The 20,111-nt window shown below is 39.2% G+C and overlaps 1 protein-coding gene across 2 annotated transcripts in view; it reads right to left on the bottom strand.

Annotated features, from left to right (window-relative positions):
* LOC124862187 (Na(+)/H(+) exchange regulatory cofactor NHE-RF2-like) overlaps positions 1-9,345 on the bottom strand; it is a 42,308-nt gene extending 32,963 nt beyond the window's left edge. The window contains exons 1-2 of one of the 2 annotated variants that reach the window (XM_047356005.1): positions 8,637-9,345; positions 6,259-6,543 (exon numbers count right to left, since the gene is read on the bottom strand). In XM_047356005.1, coding sequence (XP_047211961.1) covers positions 6,259-6,543; positions 8,637-8,843 — 492 coding nt within the window. In that variant the 5' untranslated portion in view covers positions 8,844-9,345. The remainder of the gene's footprint in view (positions 1-6,258; positions 6,544-8,636) is intronic. The other variant, XM_047356004.1, reaches the window with a different exon arrangement.
* Between the last annotated feature and the right edge of the window lie 10,766 nt (positions 9,346-20,111).

The raw sequence follows: 20,111 nt of genomic DNA, 5'->3' as shown, positions 1-20,111 counted from the left end.
AAGAATTATGCACAAGTTGCAAGTTAAGAGTCTCCTGTCCTTTTGTTTTTTTTGACCATCTTCATAGCAACACCTTAAATAGAATACAACTGGACATAGTAGCAGGTAAGCTGGAAGCTAACATCTATCTAAGCTAAAACCCGAAGCAGTAAAAGAAGTAGCGGAGACTGCTACCACCCACTGAGCAATTTGTTACCATGGAGACTGGGAGCAAGTTGATGGACACAAATTACTGATCAGAACAATGATTTAATAGGTAACAACCCCTTGCTGCTTAGGCATTAAGAGTGTAACAGGTAGAGTTTGACGAATGTACGGCTACAATATCCTCTGGACAACAAAAGCCGCTTAGTTTCATTAATTACTTTTAAGTGACTTTTTACGTGTTAAAGTCAACGTATTCCTCAGGTTTAATTAGTCAATTTCTATTCTAATTCAAAGTAAAATACAAAAAGTATTTTTTTTACTAGTGGCTAACCTGTGAATAAAAAGTTACTTACAGTATAGACAATTTATAATACATGGTCTGTTTTTAAACATATCTGCATTCACAGTGTATTTAATTTGTTTTTATCCTTATTTTTCTTTTTATTGTTCTCTTTTTAGACAAACATTCTAACCAAATTTCAACCTTAACCCTGCCTTCCTAGAAGTGAACAGTGTGTAGGAACATTGTGTTTGTTTCAGCAAAAAGTATTTGGCTTTTCCCAGATTTATCATTTGCAGGCAATGCAAAATACATGTTGCAAAAAAGCTGAGGTATGCAATAAAGGTCACAAGGTAGGGACACAAAGTCTCTGCTTGGTAAAACCATGTAATCATTAAATGTGGATGTGTATAGAGCTACGTGTGTGTGTGTCTTTGTGTATCTGCAGGTAAAAAAAAAGGTTCTAATAAGAAAGTGACACCTAACACTGTTTCCAAAGTGGAATGATACCACACAGCAACACAGTGTTTATAAGAGGTGTGTCTATGTGTGTGTGTGTGTTTGTAACATGGAGAAATACCACTGCACTGGGTTCTAAGTTGGGTCTTGGTAAAAAAATATATTTATATTCAGTTGCATGATGCTCCTGTATTTCCAGCATCAGCGGCACCAGCAAAATGACCTCAATTTCCTCACGTTCAGTGTGACAGCCGCTTAAAGTCAGTTACACTAATGCAAATTGAAAAGCCAATATACATGCCAGGCTCACAGAAAACTGGATAATTCATCCGTGTTGATACTAATTACTAGAAGTTATTTATTCTCTTTCCAAAAGTTGACTGGAGATGGGTTACCTAAGTGATAGAGAACTTTGGTGAGAAATAATGACAAAATAAAAATGCTAATTACTCTAAGTGCTTGAACTAATTAGAACTGCAATTATCTTCCTGTTCCCAGTTGCGTTCTGTCCAAGTCAAGAATACCATGTCCTGGATAACTCATAATCTCCATTAACAAAAATCAAGATTATTTTATCTTGCTGACAGCAATATTAGAAAAACAGTGAGCGAATAAATGATGACGAAAACACACAAATCATATATTCTGCATTGAAAAAACATATCTGAGCAGAAAAAACATATCTGAGCAGAAAGATATTTCCTGCATCACAAATCAAGAGGCAAGTAAACATGGAGTGCAATGGGAGGGAAACCTTGGAGATGAGTGGCCATAAAACAGAAGAAGAATACAGGCAGTGTTATGTAACCTGGAGAACATGTGCACAAACACTCACTTAAAACTTTTACTAGAATATTTATTGTGCAGATGTGCACAAAAGTATAGATGCAGAAAAATTTGCGTCTAGCTGTGTTTCCTTTACCAGTGAGTGAGCGTAGAAGCAATAAGGGCTTTGATTGACACCTGCAAACATTCATGTTGAGAGATCAAGAAGAAAACCAACCAATATTTAACATTTTGCTGGGAGGAAAGTGGAAATACTTTATTGCAGAGCCATCATTCCCTCAATAGTGTTAAGATTTGAAGTCTAATACTTTCAGACCACCCTAACCTCAGTCTATAGGCAGATCCAATAATTTGGGTTTTCAGAGATGCAAACAGGCAGCAGGAGGGGACAAAAATCATTCATAATTATCTGCTGCTTCAACATACTTCATGGTTAACAAAGGTTAAATATTTGACAATCCCTAGCTAACAATCCCTGCGTACTTACAATCTTTTGTCATTGCTCACTTTTTTCTGCATTTGTGAAAATCATTAATTCAAACTTAAAAAAGGTGAATTTTTCCAGGCGATAACTCTTAACACAGGTTAAAAATTTTGTTGGACATGAGTGAGACTGCATATTTCATTGCATTATACAGTGAATTTATACAGTGAATTTCATGTGATAGGCCAGGACAGTGTAGGTAGCAGATAATTGTTTGCCGAAAGAAAGTAATACATGGTAGCACTGTTGCCTTGCAGCAAGAAGGTCCTGGGTTCGACTCCTGGCTGGGGGTCTTTCTGCATGGAATTTGCATGTTCTCTCCGGGTGCTCCCACAATCCAAAAACATGACTGTTAGGTTAGCTGGTCTCTCTATATTGCCCTTAGGTGTGACTGAGTATGTGCATGGTTGTTTGTCCTGTGTGTGTCTGTGTTGCCCTGCGATGGACTGGTAACCTATCCAGGTGTACCCCTCCTCCCGCCCATAGACTGCTGGACATAGGCACCAGCTTCCCTGGGACCCACTATGGAAGAAGCGGTAGAAAATGACTGCTTTTCAAATTTCTTTATCAATAAAAACCTGAAAAGTGTGGCATGCACATGTTTACAGCCAATGTTACTGTAACCCTAAAAAGATTCAGCGCAACCAGTAGCCTTTAGAAGTTCTCTAATTTGTAAACAGAGTTCACCTTACAGCTGTACTGGCCAGATGTAAAGGCCAGGGTGAACAATGCCATGGCAGCATCATGATATGGGGATCCTTTTCTTGAGTAGGCCCAGAAAGATTGTCCAAGTTGATAGGAAGATTAAAAAAAAGAAAAGAAGCTAAATGCAGTCCAATACTGGAATACTGGTTGCAAAAGACTGGGGTGGAGATTCACCTTTCAGCAGGATGATGACCTTAAACATACAACCAGAGCTACAAGGAAATGTTTTAGATCAAAACAAAGTCATGTCTTAGAATCGCCCCGGGCAGAAACCAAACTAAATCCAACTAATATATGACTGATTGAAAATTGATGTTCACTAATGTCCTCCATCTAATCTGACGAGACTAAAATATATACCTTTAAATGTACAAAGCTGGAAGAGATAAGCTTCAACCATAAAAAGATTAATAATTGTTAAAGAAAATGAAATCTATGTATTTTTTTCCACTTCACAATAATGCACCACTTTGTATTGGCCTATGACATATGATCCAAAGAGAATACATTGAAGTATGAGGTGATAACAAGAGAAACGTTCTGGGGCTGTGATAATTTTGCAAGGTTCTTCAAACAAGTCAAAACACAGATAACTAGTTCTTAAGGAACAGTAACAGACACAAGATGCAGCTAACCTAATTATTACTACTCGTTGTTTATTCAAGTTAACTCCTTATCAAGAAATGAAACATTGGAAACATAAAACAGTATGAGTTGTTGTGTAGTTCATGTGTCACCCTGGTGGTTGGGTACATGGTACAATTTCCTCAGCAGGCTGCATTTCTGAAAACGGACTCCTTAAACCCACTATCATCACTTGCAAGCCTTTGCTTTCCCACTGCCCTAGACCACTGGGGGTGGGTACTAAACTTAAAGTGGGAGTCTCAGGTTCCCTCTGTCCAGTTTCATAATGCTTTTAAATCTCAGATTGCCTGGTTCTTCTCCAACCTCTCTTAAAAAGTGAAACATGAGGAGAAATGTGCTGCTCTCAGCAGTTTGGCGGTCCTGTGGCTTAGTGAGAGGAAAATAAAACTGGGCAAACCACATACTGTCACACACTAAACACACAATCAGTTTATATCAAGAACCACTGTTTAAATACTATTAAAGTGACTTAAAAATGTATTGCACTAGGGCAATTTAACACAGCACATTTATTTTATTCATTAGGGGAAACATTTCATGCTACAAAACATTTGTTTTCACAAAATCACTGGTGTCACCATTATTAGCAACTCTTTTTAAAATAGATGTGATTATGGCATTTTTTATTTTTGCCGCTCTTCAGAATGGGGAAGAAAAGAAAAACAACTATTCAAGTAAGGCAGATGATTGATTTGCCCTTATATCAGGAAAATGACAACAATCAAATAGCCACTAACCTAAACTTGCCCATATCCACAATCAAAGAAAAATGAAAAGACTTTCCATCCAACCATCACTAACAAAAGCCAAGCATTTTTGTGAGATGAAAGTGAGATTAAGGTCTTTTCCAACAAGAACATCTAGTTGGGTCTGCCATGAAACAAAGGTGGAATATTTGCCAAAGCACCTCACATCCTCTGTTAAATATGGTGGAGGATCTGTAATGCTGTGGGCCTGTTTCTTTTCCAAAAGACCTGCAATGATCCATCAGTCTGCCTCAACACCTATAAAAGCTCAGTTCAGCCATTGAGTCTTTATTTCAGAAAAACCATCAGTCATGCTGATGGTACTGTGATGGTCCAGAGTTGAGTTGCTGATTCAAGACCTGGATGAATTGACACAATTAATGAAACCATGAATTCTCTTCTTTACCAGAAAATCCAGAGGGAGAAAGTCTGGTTATCAATTTGTGGTTCTCAATGTTCTCCAAAATCCCTGTACTCCCATGATGGAACAGAGAGGAAAACTTAAAGGGATGAACCGGAGGGAAACTCTCTTCAAGGACAATGAACCAAAGCACACCAATGTCTGAATGGCTAAAAAAAATTAAGGCTTTGGTGTGGCCTAGTCAAAGTCTGGACTTAAATCTGATGTAGACACTATAGCATGAACTTAACAGGCCATTTATGCTTGAAAACTGTCTGGTGTGGCTAAATTAAAAACAATGCTTGTCTGCTGCAAAAGGTGCCACAATCAGTTTAATGGGCAATTACTACTCCACATATTGCCGAGTGTCTTTGGACAGCTTTTTATATTTATTAAATGTAATTATTTTTTAAAACACTCAGGTTACATTTATCCATTATTAAGATTTACTTTTTTTCATTGCACTGCATAGTATTTTTTTTTTCTTCCTGGGCTCTCCTCTCTGTTTTATTGACCAGTCTGTTTTTCCCTTTGCTTTTACTTACTGCACTATAAACCAAATCTATTTTCCCAGTCACAACCAGAAAATACCTCTGCAGAAGCCATTAAATGCTCTATTGGTGCAGTGCGTCACTCCTAAGTCCTAATATCTATAAGGGAACAACTTCCCTTGAGATGCAGCAGGAAACAGAGGTGCCTGTTTAAAGTATGCATTTCAGTTTAAAAGGCAAATTCATTTTTGGTTCAGTCTACTGACTGTTTCTTTCCAGCTTTTTCATTTGAGTTATTAAGTTGGATAAATAAACTAATTTTACAAACCTTGGTGGATTAGTCCAGATTAGAACTGCAAACTTTCCAAGACTAGACAACAAGAACTAAACAAAGTCACAAGGTTTTTTAAATGCAAAGCACTGAAGTCGTCAGACCTTATGCAAAGTAAGGGCCTGAGTTCTGGAAGAATATCAACAGGGCAAAACTAAGTGAAAACACATGTGGTGTAAATGTAAAAAGAAAAAGGGGAGCAGCGTGTTCTTCTGAATGGGACTCTATGAAACCAAATCTGAGCTGATCTTTGTGCACAAAGACACAGAGTCCATTGTCACCATGGAATGAAATATGAAAACAAAATGATGAAATTCAAATTTTTGTAATCAAAAATTAACACAGACAGATTAGAGAAAACTGTTGAGGAAAATTGTTTCTACATTTTTTACTTTAAACAAATAAAAAATCTTCCAGCCAACCATCTGAGCCAAGAGCCAAGAACTTTTTCTTCAAGCTTTCAACAAACCGGACTTTATGATTGCTAGCAGGTTTCACCTTCTGACATTTCGCTTTCACTTTAACTTCTAAAACAACATCTGGCATACTTCCACCTAAGCTATGATACTCCTTCACCACACAAGCATGTGAGCTTGCAGAACCTGCAAGACAACTACACATTTGATCTTAAGCTGGCATGACAGCCACAAAAGCCGCCCAGGATGAAGACTTGTCTGAGCTTTGAGAATCTGATAAGAGACGTGACTCAGTACCTGCAATCTGTTGGCTCATGCGTGTTTGGTTTTTCACTATAAAACAAGATGATCACTTTATCTGAACTTACCTTCTTCGCAGCCTTTGAAGGTGACCTCCTGGTGGGCTTCTGCACCTGGCCGCCCTGCTTGGACACAGACCCGTTCTGGCGCTTCTTGGTGGGGGAGGAAGGTGTCGAGGAGGGTGCCGACAAGGGGGAGGCTGGAGGAGAGGAAGCAGCAGGGACAGCCTCGGTCACGAGAATGGCCATCTCCTCTGTGGCTGTGAGATGCAGGCTGCGGAGGCTTTCATATGTCTCTTGATCAACAACTAGCAACCTGGTCTCATTTTCTACTGCCTTGATCCTTTGAACTACCTGGGAAAGGGACACAACAAGTCTTCATTATGTCATCTGGAGATGCATATGTCTAAATTACATTATCCAATGCCAGGTTTGGCTTAGATACTACATAGACAGTGTTTTGCAAAAGCATTCATAGTTGCTTGAATGACATTTTGGCACATTACAATCGTCAATACATTTTATTAGAATTTTTGTGACAGACCAACAAAAAATGTAAAGTAGAACAAAAAATAGACATTTAAAAAAAATATAAAATTCTGAAAAGTTAAACCCACATAGTACTCATCTCTCTTTAAAGCCTAAAGCAGATTTCTTTTGATGTCACCTAATTAGGAAATGGAGGGTGGCAGAAAACTAACACCGAACATCAGCCTGAACTAAACAGCCCTACTGTGAAACATGGTAGTGGCCACATCATGTTGTGGGGATGCTTTTCTTCTGCAAGGAGAGGGATGAGGCTGCAGAGCATTAGTAAAAACATGACATTGCGATAATATTGTTGAACACGATGATGATATTCATTGCGATGTCCCGACTACTCTTCTTAAGCTTTAGTTTCTCGGTCACTAAGATTTATATCAGTTGTAAGCAATAAAAGAGATTGGATGCATGGCACTTGGAGGTATTATGGTCCAGAAAATATTGTGTCCTAGCAGTCCTTAGGGGTTGCAATATTGCAGGGAAGTAGGTTAGTGTTGATGGAAAGACAATTATGAAAATAAACCTATAAGAGTCTGCACTTCTGGCATGACAAGAATCCTCAACATACAGCCAGAGCTACAATAGAATAGTTTGAATGAAAGCTTATTCATGTTTTAGAATGGCCCAGTCAAAGTCCAAACATATATCTAGTTTAATTTGTTGCAAGATTTGGTAATTAATATTCACAGATGCTCTCTATCTTATCTAACTGAGCTGATTTTCAAAGAATGGCCAAAACTTTCAGTCTCTAGATGTGTAAAGCTGGTAGACATACCCCAAAAGACTTGTACCTGTAATTGCAGCAAAATATCGTTCTATAAAATATTTGAGAGGGATAAATACTAAAGCACATGGTGCTTTTTAGTTTTTATTTGAATAATTGCTGAAAACCACCCTTTTTACTTCCACTTCACAACTAAACAATACTTTGTGTCTGTTACAAAAAGAAAATCCCTATAAAACACAATGAAGTTTGTAGCTGTAAAAAAAAACGATTTTTGAAAATGTTCAGGGGGTGTGAATACTGTACAATAAATTTGATCAGAATTTCTGGAGGGAAATTTTCTTCTTTAACAATAAGTTTAGTGTTTATATTATTGGGTTTTTTGTCTACTTGTTACTTATTTGCCAGTTATAGGCCACCACAGTGGTAAAACATTGGATCACTTATCCAGCAGCACAATCACTGAATGCGCAAATTTAGATCTTTCAACCACTCCTTCACGTGATACACATCCAAATTATTCTGATCTCTTGCATTATAACCAATCAAGGGCTGTTTTAGAGGTGGTCTGCAACAATTTAGATATCATCAAACATCATTATCCACCTCGTTTAATTAGTCCTTGTCACTGAAATGAGAAGGAGAGAAGATATGTTCTGAGATCTAAACCCAGCGATGAACAGCTTGTGTTTTTATCTCTGCTGCAACGAGGTCACAGAGAGAGCCTGATAGGCTGTCCATAAATAATTATAAAACCCCAGACTCCATGTGAGCAGTAGCCAAGTCCTCAGAGTGAAGCAGCCCAGTTCAGATAGAACTGGGGACAGTTTTAACATTATTTACAGTGGCAGCAGTGGGTTGACTTGTTTGCAGCTTTTCTTGCCACAGACATGCTATGCAGGCTGTTGCTGCTGGTATCTAAAAAAGCATTTTCTTATCTGTGAAAAGTTTCTCAGGTTGAGTAAAATTCTATAAAGTTATTTCCTTTATTTTCTCAAATTAAGCTGGTCAAAAGGAGCCGTTCAAGTGCAACAATGACAAGAAAAATAGAGCCGTGGGCTCCTGATTGTTCCAGTCAGCCAGCACGGCCGATTGATGCACCCCCTGCAGACAGCGATGGCCCGTCTTGTAATATGAGTGAAAATCATCAATATGAATGCCCACGCGTCTTTGCACTCGCCTGGTGGTGCGTCTCTCTCTCCACGTTGACTCCGTTCACTGCGACCACCCTGTCCCCGGCGCGCATTCCCGACGCTTCTGCAGTGGAGCCTGGCTCTACTTTGCGGATAAACTGGCCGCTCTTCCCTTTCTCACCATGTAAGTGAAACCCATACCCGTTCTCCCCCTTTGCTATGATGCAGAGCCGCGGTTTGCGCTCGTTGGCCATTTGCTCTTCCGTGCCTCGATCCTTCTGCAAACTCTGTTTTAAGCGTGGGGTGAAAACGCAAAAGATCGGGAGTTCAGGAGATCAGGGCTAAACTTCCAGAGCGCAAAACCATGTCTGCTCCATGCAGAGCAACACAAAACTCATATAAAATACCTCCAAATGCACTCAAAAACAAAAAGAATAAAAAGACAAAAAGTAAACAGGCAGCACAGTTAAAACATCCTGGCTGGTTTGCAACTAGTCCACCAGATCGTGCTTCTTCTCTCCAAGCTGGGGGGCACTTCAAAACTCATCCGCGCACAAGACTTCAGATCCTCCAACGGAACATCATTACTGTCTCTGCAGCCATAGTAAAAGGTAAAGGGTCACCAGGGGCTCAGCTGCCTCTCTGTATTTATCCATAAGAGCTGTCCGGAGAGCACCCGCTTGGCTACAGGAGCGCCGAGCGCGCAGCAGGAGCGGCTTGTGCGCAATAGCACCACCTTCCTCCAAAAACAGGGGATGCGAAAGAAAATTCAGGAGGGGTGGAATTTAAAATGACACGATGTTGCCCTCAGCTGGCAAAAAGTGGTTTTTGACCAATAAATAAATAAATAAATAAATAAATAAATGGTTCTGGAGTGGATGAAGAGCAATTTAAGCAGCAGGTAACAATTTGTGAAAATGTGGGTGAATATCAGTCGCCTTGCCTGAATATTGCTTGTGGTGTCCCCCAGAGGTCAGTTTATTCTCTACATAAATGACATATGTAAGGTTTCAAAAGTATTACAGTTTGTTTTGTTTGCAGGTGATACAAATATTTTCTGTACAGGTGAGAGCTTACAGCAGCTCTTGGATGATATCACACCAGAGATGAACAAACTAAAAACTGGTTTGACCTAAACAAATTGTTCTTAAATTTGGAGAAAACTAAGATCATGTTATTTGGAAATTTTAAAGGAAATATAGATATGAAAGTCATACTAGATGGCGTAAAGGTGGAACAAGTAAATTAAATTAGATTCTTAGGTGTGATTATTGACTACAAAATCTGCTGGAAGCCTAATTAAATATTTTCCGACTAAACTATCTAGAAGCATCACAATTCTTAGTAAAGTAAAACATTTTCTGAATCATAAAGAATTACACATTCTCTACTGTTCACTGATTTGACCAGACCTGAGCTATTGTAGAAATACCTACGTATGTAACTGCACATGCACATGAAAAGACGATGCATTTCAATAAGCGGTGTGAAAGTATGGAACAAACTTAGTGTTGAATCAAAGCAATGTCCAAGTATGAGACGGTTAAGGAAAAGGTTCAAACTGGTTTTCTTAAAAAGATATGAGATGACGAATATGATGCCGGCGAATGTCAATGGGTATTCTTAGTCACTGTACATGGGTCTATGCATTTTTTGCAATGGTTATGGGCTATAGGTCATAAGTGTATGAATGTAGATGTGTGTAGGCACATGTGAATGTGTATATGTATGTTTATATGGACAATTAATGAATTTATTGCTCACGTAAGGGACTTCGGAGTAGTATGAAATTATAAGTAAGTAATAATCAGGAAGATTGTTGGTGTTAAGGACTTTAGGAAGGAGAAGCGGTATGGTTAAGAGGTTTGACTTCTTCATACCCCTATTCAGACATAATTACTAAATTATTCATATAATGTAATTATATATATAATTAATTTTACTAAATGCTTGTTTGTATGTGTTAAATTTTGAATTTTACTGGATTGTCTAAAATAAAAAAAATATTTCATTCATTCATTCATTCATTCATTCATTCATTCATAAATAAATAAATAAATAAATAGGATTCTCCTTGTTTGATTCAAGTCTAAATTCAACATGAACTGGTCAAAATATGATTTTTATTTGATCTATGTTATTCAACATAAGTGGTTTGTAGCACCTTTAAAGTAAGACAATCTTACTGAAAAAGAAATTTCTTAGAAAACTTCAACAAATTGAGTTAAAAAGATATACGTTATAAACAGTAAACAAGGACAGAAACACAAAAGAGACTTATGTTGTCATACTGGGTTGAAATGAAACATCTGCACTTATTTTCTGTTTGAGGTTTCTGAAGGTCATGCAGACTTGCTGCTTTCTCTGCTAATAAATAAGTAATACCAGTTTATAAACTGTTAACCGCAAAACAGTAGCTTGGTCCCACCTCTGGAATTTACCTTGTAATGCTTAATACCAAGCTCTTCCTTCTCAATAACACCTGACCCAGCACATCATCATTCAGAGCATCCTCCCAGCACAGAAACACTTTCAACATCTGCTGCTGCCTTAAAAAAAAAAAAAAAGACCTTTGTTATGAATTAATCAAAACGTACATCACATGAATCTGTGCTTTATTCACCTGAGGTTTGTCTACTTACTGGATGATCCTCCATCATTTGTTATAGGCAGGTATTCAGGAATATCTAATTAGAGGCACATGATGAGTCTATAATTAAAATAAAGAATAAAGAATTGTGCATACAACTGAAGCATTTATGAAGAGAAATGAAAAGGGTGAATGGTGTTTAAAAAATATATTTAGCCCTCTTTTATCTGTTACTCTCAAACAAACTCAAGTGCAACTAGTCCCCTTAGAAAATGACTAAATTTGTAAAATAGAGTCTACCTGTGTGTGATTTAATCTTAGTATAAACAGAGCTGTTCTGTGAAGGCCTTGGAGATTCATTAGAGAACATTTGTGAATAAACAGCATCATGGAGACCACAGCAGATAGGTCAGTGTGGAGAAGTTCAAAACAAGGTCAAGATTCCAAGCTTTGAACGTTTCACAGCACACTGTTTAACCCTACATCTGAAAATGTAAAGAGGATGGCTTAACTGCAAACCTACTGAGACAAGCCCATCCACCTAAACTGCTCAATCCGTCTTCCCTTCAATTTCCTGTCTCTGCTAAGAAGAGGATCACCACAACACGATGCTGCCACTACCGTGTTTCACCATGGTAGTGGTATATAGCATATACTTGACACTGGTAGAGATACAAACTTTATTCTGTTTGGTATTTCACATTGATCCACTTAAAAATTGGAACAATTTGTTCCCATTTTGTGCATAAAGACCAGGTTTAAAGTTGTCTATTTGCTAAACTGGCTTTGATGAGTGGATGAATCTCCAGTTTATCTGTTGAGTTATCAAGCATTTTAACACCTGCAGATTTTATAGGTCACAGTTAAGTGGCTAAAAAAAACTAATCTTCAAACAAATTGTCAATTACTTGACAAAAAAGAAAAACAAAAGACAGCCAAATGTATAAAGGAAGATCTTGACAAAGCCGGAAGAAATAATACTTCAAATCACTTTGTTGCACTGCCTTTTGGCGGCAAAATATAAACACAGAAGGGATGCCATGTGAACAGTTCTGTGTATCTAGCCACTGCCCAACAGCCACAAGTCTTGCAATAAAAACAATGACCTTGGCGCTGCATATCTCTGTAGTTATTCACAATTGTAATGCCACACCGTGGCCGCTAGGGGGCAGCGAATGCCCAAATTTGAATATAAATTATTTTGTAAAAGTTGACTGGGTGAATGGTTCTAAATGTTGTTAAAAATGTTTTTCAAACGAGTCAAAGAGAGATAGAGAAAAATGTACTGTCTATTCAGAGTAAAGACCCACATTTATTCCTTAATAAAATATTGAGATTGATAAACCTATTGAATGACTCAAAGCATAATAAATTGAGTCATGTAACAATATACTGCTCACTTAAATAAATAAATAAATAAATAAATAAATAAAGAGAAATAAATAAAAGAGGGTTGAGGTGTAATATGTGGAGAGGGGCTTTTCATATGCATAAATATCTCAGCGAGTACAATAAATTTAAATATAAATATCTGTTTGCTTATGAAACTAAAAACAGTGCGACTTTCAGTGCCTATACTTTATACTTCTCATTATTTGAAGACATATTACTTTAATTTGCTATGTAAACTGTTATCATATTATAACACATTAACGTTGAAGTCACCACCGGTCAGATTCACCATTAGAAACAGATAAGTCTTTGTTATAACACCTATTACTAGCACTCTTTCTTCAGTACTAACTGTTGACTGAGCCGGCTGTTGGGTGTCCTTTGTTGAGTAGTAAATATGATGATTTGTGTCAAACCTCCATCCTCACTGAACCATAAACATCAACACACATCCAGTTAGATCCAGTTTGAGCTCCCTCCTCTAAGCTCTGAGAACCAGATGGCCAGTCTCAGTTATCATTTGTATAACCATGTCACAGTGGTTACACAGATCCAAACATCTTCCTGTCCACAGCAATGGCCCTGTTGACTCGGAGCATCATTTCCCCTATGAGCTCTTGCAGGAACACACGGAGGAGCAGATGAGTGTTTGATTGCTCCCAGAGCCTCCCTCATTCACTACTTTTCCAGCTGTACGCCTACTCGCTGATGGATCATCTAATCTTAAACACCAGCTCATTTAATACACCACACCCCTGTCAGTCAGGCCAGGAGGGATTGTTCTTTTCATGGGGTCACTTAAGTGAATTTAATTTGAACGGAGGCAACGCCACAACAGGCACTGTGTTTCATGCTGTTATTGTTCCTGCTTGGAGGTGCACTTTATTTTTGGACTGATGTTAGCATATCCTTAGGACTAAACAAATCTGTCTCGGGTTGTCGGGCTGAAAATGTGACAAAGCCTCCTGATTTTTGTGAAACGTGTTGAGTCCTTGGATGAACCGTAACCAGGACAACCGCATGGATTAGTAGTTTTAAAAAAATGAACGCTTACACAGATTAATCATTTTGAGTACCAATCTGTTTGAACAGAAGGATTTGGTGTACAGTGCCTTGTGAAATGCCCTTTGACCTTTTCCACATTTTGTCAATGTATTGTATTGTGACTTTATGAGATTGACCGACACAAGTTGTGAATACCTGAAAGAAAATGATACATGCAACCATGTACTCAACCCAGTTTGTCTCTGCTAAAGAAAATCACCTAGGACAATGCTGCCACCATCATCTGCCAATGTGAGGATGGTGTATTTGGGGTGATGTGCAGTGCTAGTTATTTGCCACACATTGCATTTTGCATGTTGTCCAAAATAAATTAATGTTGGATTTATCTCATATATATATATATATATATATATATATATATATATATATATATATATATATGTATATATAAAATCCACAGGGACCAGGCCTGTGGTTTAGTTCTGAACCTGCTCCTGCAAACCTTATTGGAATGACTACCTCCTCAGCACGGCAAGCTAACAAGTTCTGCAGAAGTCTGCTTACAACCCATTTCTTGAAAACTTTAAAAAATATTAATGACATAGACCTCCTGGTAAATTGCAAACTTGCAAACTCTCCAATAAAGACCATTTTTACACAGCAGGATTAATAGCTTTCCTGTTAACAAATTCTCCCTCCTAAAGGCAACTCTGTAGCTCCTCCAGAGTTGCCATTGCTGTCTTGACTGATTAATGTTCTACATGTACAGCCTGTCAGTTTAGATTTACAGCAGAGATTTCTTTTTCTCTATTTTTAGATGTTCCAAAAATAGGACAGTTTTACAACCTGTTTTGAACTTATCCATAACTTTATTGTGTTTCTTAGTCTTCACAGTGGTATTTGTTCACTAATGTTTTCCAGGGAAACCTCTAAACCCTTCTGTATTTATACTAAATTTGAAGAATATGTATTCTTTTTTCTTCAATTTTACAAGTATGCACTTTGTGTTTGTCTGTAACATAAAATCCCAATGCAATACACTGAAGTTTGTGGTTGTAATAAGACAAAATATGGGAAAGTTCAATGGGTATGGATACTTTTACAAAACGCTGTAAACGTTACCTCACCACAGCTTTTTTAGGATGGCAGTATTGGAGCTATAAATTAGAAAAATCCACTTGGCGGAAAAATTGGTTTGTTCTGCTGTAGCCGTTTTCTGGTATTTAGTTATTGTATCAGTTTACCAGCTTGTCAGTACTCACACACACACACACACACACACACACACACACACACACACACACACACACGCACACACATACATGCACACACAACTTTTTCTCTGCCTTGATTTTAAAGCAGACATTAAGAGCCATAACCAGGGAATTGCTGAGGTTGTCTCCAAGATTAGTATACGTCTTAGCTGTTTGTGTCACCTAGTGGCTTGATGAGTCAACAAATTCATAGGAGAACACAGTGCAAACACCATATTTTTATACTGCTCATACATACATAATGTACTCAAACAAAACTATCTTTAAAACATTATTGAGGAAAATTAAAACCTTTGTTGAGGCCTAATTCTTTGCATCATAGTTGCAGAAACAACACTATAATGTAATCCCTTTTGTAGTGCGTGTATGACCTTTTGCCAAACTGTGTGATAAGTGCAAGCATTCTCTCTTGCTTAATATTTTTGACTTTCTTTAATCAGTACTGACACATTGAATCACCCCCTGCTGTGCATCTCCTGGCACTCCCCTGTATCCCCTTTTGCAAAGAGTTACCTAAAACATCAAATGAGCCCAAGCAAGGAAGAGACAAATATCTTTGAGTTGCACAAACCTCCAGAATGCATCATGCACAGATTGATAGTGCGTGAAGAAATTCAGACACTGAAGGGTTGCAGCTCCAAAATCTTTTCTCCTATTCTCTCAAGTCTCATAATTAACAGCCTATTCTTAAAAAAATACATCTTATACATTTTCTTGCAATTCTTTTCACTTTTCAATGCAAGGACATCATCATTTTATAACTTTGTAAAAATACAGCTGGTCTTTGCAAATATTTTGAATGTATTGTCCTGGAGCCATTAACCTTTTTCACCTGTTAGAGGCAGAAAAAGACATGTGGGGGTGGAGAAGGGCATAGCTTTAATAGCTTTAATTAACCACACAGGGCAAGTTACTCCTCCTTCACTTCTTCATGAACCCCTGTATTCCCTGTGCATTTTCTGTGTACAACAAAAACACTGCAACCTGCAAGAGAAAAGTTTATGTTCCCAGAGCTAAACAGTGCTTCCGAAAACTGTGCAAAGGTTTGTTGCTGGATGGGACTTGTGTTGCTGCAGCTTTGCATGAATAAGCTGCAGCCAATAGTTGTGACTCCAAGTCCATAATGTTCAAAAAACAGTGAGAAAAAAACACCAGGAAATCTCCAAAGTATATATTTATTATAAATCATATTAATTTAAATATATTTACAAATTCAGTAAATATATTTACTGAATTTGACTGCATTGTTTGATAACTAGGATCAATAAGAATGCATGTACTTGACTCTGAATCTGTATAATTGTAATGAATTGGTTTTGTAAAGTGCCGTAAAATGACATGTGTTGTGAATTGGCGGTTTATAAATAAACTGAATTGAATAGAATATTTACAGGAAGCCTATATACTGACAAGAAATGCAAAAAACTCCAAAATAATCTACTTTAACTGATTTGAAACCAAAAAGGCTAAAATTATAAATGAACATTAAACAATTTATTACCCAACAACTTCAAGTTCCAAGACCTTTTTAAACTTTCCCCTACACCCAGGGGTGAAAGTGAGCCTGTATGGTCCGGTACTGCGTACCACTAAAAGATTCTGCGCCGGTACGCAGTACCGGGAAGAGGGAAGAACACGCTGTCTGCTATGAAGCCGTCATCCAGAATCAGAATCAGAATCAACTTTATTGCCAAGTTCGTACATACAAACAAGGAATTTGACTACACTTTGCTCTCTGGTTTTTGCATTACAGAATATACATATATAAAATATACAAATATATAAATAAAAAGGTGCATTTGCAACATCTGTATGCTGTTGTTTGGTACTCTATTAAATGTTCAACAGAGAAACAGCCTGGGGGAAGAAACTGTCTCTGTGGCGGCTGGTTTTAGTGAACAGTGCTCTGTAGCGGCGGCCTGAAGGTAAAACTCTAAACAGTTTATGTGCAGGGTGTGTGGGGTCTGCAGAGATTTTAGCAGCTCTTTTCTTGACCCTAGACCTGTATAAGTCCTGGATGGAGGGAAGGTCAGCTCTGATTATTCTCTCTGCAGTCCTGATTATTCTTTGCAGTCTGGACCTGTCCTGTTTTGTGGATGATCCAAACCACACTGAGATGGATGAAGACAGGACAGACTGAATGATGGCAGCGCAGAAGATGACCAACAGCTCCTGTGGAAGGTTGAACTTCTTGAGTTGCCTCAGGAAGTACAGTCTCTGTTGGGCCTTCTTTTGAACAGTGTCTATGTGTGAAGACCATCTCAGGTCCTCAGAGATGGTGGTTCCTAGGAATCTGAAGTGGTCCACGGCCGATACAGTGTTGTTGAGGATGGTGAGGGGGATGTATGGGGGTGGTGTTCTCCGAAAGTCCACCACCATTTCCACAGTCTTGAGTAGGTTGAGTTCCAGGTAGTTCTGACTGCACCAGTGTACCAGCCGATCCACCTCCTGTCTGTATGCAGACTCATCACCATCCTGGATCAGTCCAATGACAGTGGTGTCATCTGCATACTTAAGGAGTTTCACGGACAAGTCCGATGAGGTGCAGTCATTTGTGTACAGAGAGAAGAGGAGTGGGGATAGAACACACCCCTGGGGGGCACCAGTACTTATTGATCTGGTTCGGGAGAAGATGCTACCCAGTCTCACCTGCTGTCTGTCTGTCTGTCAGGAAGCTGTTGATCCACTGACAGGTGGAGGCTGGGACGTTGAGCTGGGTGAGCTTCTGGTGGAGGATGTCTGGTATGATGGTGTTGAAGGCCGAGCTGAAGCCTACAAACAGGATCCTGGCGTACGTCCCTGGGTGGTCGAGGTGTTGCAGGATGAAGTGTAGACCTAAGTTAACAGCATCATCTGCCGACCTGTTTGCTCGGTAAGCAAATTGCAGGGGGTCCAGCAGGGGGCCTGTGATGTCTTTCAGGTGCTTCAACACCAGCCGCTCAAAGGATTTTATGACCACAGGGCTACAGGCCTGTAGTCATTTAATCCTAGGATGGTGGGTTTCTTGGGCACCGGGATGATGGTGAATTGTTTGAGGCAGGAGGGGACCTCACATTTCTCCAGTGATTTGTTGAAGATCCTTGTGAAGATCGGAGCGAGTTGATTTGCACAGGCTTTCAGGCATGATGGGGAGATGTTATCAGGTCCTCCAGCTTTCTTTGTTTTCATGCGCTGAAAGAGCCTGTTTACATCTTCCTCGGAGATCTTTAGTGCAGGCAGAGAATCTGAAGGTAGGGGGTTGGTAGCTTTGTGGGAGCCATTACGGCTGCAAAAACTCACGAGCACACAAAGATCAGATCCGCTACCAATAGCCAGTCTAAAACTTAAATATTGCTTTTTTTCCCCTCATTCCAAATTGTTTCTGAACTGTTGCTATTGCTATGCTGGAGCCTTAATGCTCTTTGCGTCTCTCTCCTCGGAGTTCGAGGCTTTTGTGCACGCCAGCCTTTAAAACGAGCACCGCTATGTTTAATGTCTGTCTGCTCGCCGCTAAATACCCCAGTTAAAAGCAAAGGGAGAGAAACTAGTTGTGTTTCATGTTATTTTGCTGAATTACAACAATATAGTGTGTGTGTGTGTATGTGTGTGTGTGCGTGTGTGTGTGTGTGTGTGTGTGTGTGTGTGTGTGTGTGTATCGCTGATTCGCTCATTTTGCTGTCAATCAAAAAGGGATTCAGCCTCAGACAGATCCTCCAATCATCATGCAGAAGCTGAGGGTCCGGGCCAGCCGAGGCCAGCCCACTGCCCCATAGACCCCCAGAGACGCTGAGCGTCCGATGGGCGGGACAAAGCCCAGCATTTTTGCTTTGCTATTGAACTCACTGTTTAAAGCACTGTGAAGCTGTATTAGATTGTATCTAAAAAACATAAAACCACGGCTGCCCAAATCACGGCAGAATTAAATGTGCACCTCAACTCTCCTGTTTCCACCAGAACTGTCCGTCGGGAGCTCCACAGTCTCAATATACACGGCCAGGCTACTATAGCCAAACCTTTGGTCACTCATGCCAATACCAAACGTTGGTTTCAATGGTGCAAGGAGCACAAATCTTGGGCTGTGGACAATGTGAAACATGTATTGTTCTCTGATGAGTCCACCTTTACTGTTTTCCCCACATCCGAGAGAGTTACGGTGTGGAGAAGCCCCAAAGAAGAGTACCACCCAGACTGTTGCATGCCCAGAGTGAAGCATGGGGGTGGATCAGTGATGGTTTGGGCTGCCATATCATAGCATTCCCTTGGCCCAATACTTGTGCTAGATGGGCGCGTCACTGCCAAGGACTACTGAACCATTCTTGAGGACCATGTGCATCCAATGGTTCAAACATTGTATCCTGAAGGCGGTGCCGTGTATCAGGATGACAATGCACCAATACACACAGCAAGACTGGTGAAAGATTGGTTTGATGAACATGAAAGTGAAGTTGAACATCTCCCATGGCCTGCACAGTCACCAGATCTAAATATTATTGAGCCACTTTGGGGTGTTTTGGAGGAGCGAGTCAGGAAACGTTTTCCTCCACCAGTATCACGTAGTGACCTCGCCACTATCCTGCAAGAAGAATGGCTTAAAATCCCTCTGACCACTGTGCAGGACTTGTATATGTCATTCCCAAGACGAATTGACGCTGTATTGGCCGCAAAAGGAGGCCCTACACCATACTAATAAATTATTGTGGTCTAAAACCATGTGTTTCAGTTTCATTGTCCAACCCCTGTATATATGCATGTATATATGCCCCTAGTCATATCAGGAAAAGTATGGGCCATTGCCAAGCTGTTCCCACAATGTTGTGAGCTTAAACATGTCCAGAATCTCTTTGTATGCTGCACCATAAAGAGCTGCTTTCACTGGAAGTAAGGTGCCAAGCCCAGCTCCTGAAAAACAGCCCCACGCCATAATCCCCTCTGCACCAAACTTTATACTTGATAACGACACAATCAGGCATGTGCTAAAGTGATTATTGTACTGAAGAGGACTTAAAGATTCAAATAAAAAGCAAAGGTTTTTTTAAATGTTTTGATAAATGCTGTTCCCTTCTATTTCAATGTACCATTTAGTTTTTTTTATGTAAGGACCTTATTAATAATGAATCCAGACCACTAGAGCCAATGTTTTTATACAAAAGATCATAGTATGTAAATGGTAATTTGGGTCTGGACTTCATTTATATTCAGATGCCCCAGAATGGCTTTATGTCTAGTAACACCTCTTTTCTATTCCATCTGACTTGTTATTCTTAAATTTTTGTTGTTATGGA

This window comes from Girardinichthys multiradiatus, chromosome X, assembly GCF_021462225.1.
Source record: "Girardinichthys multiradiatus isolate DD_20200921_A chromosome X, DD_fGirMul_XY1, whole genome shotgun sequence".
Lineage (NCBI taxonomy): Eukaryota > Metazoa > Chordata > Actinopteri > Cyprinodontiformes > Goodeidae > Girardinichthys > Girardinichthys multiradiatus.
Note: the sequence above shows the minus strand (reverse complement) of the source record. Positions and strands in the feature narration are given on the sequence as shown.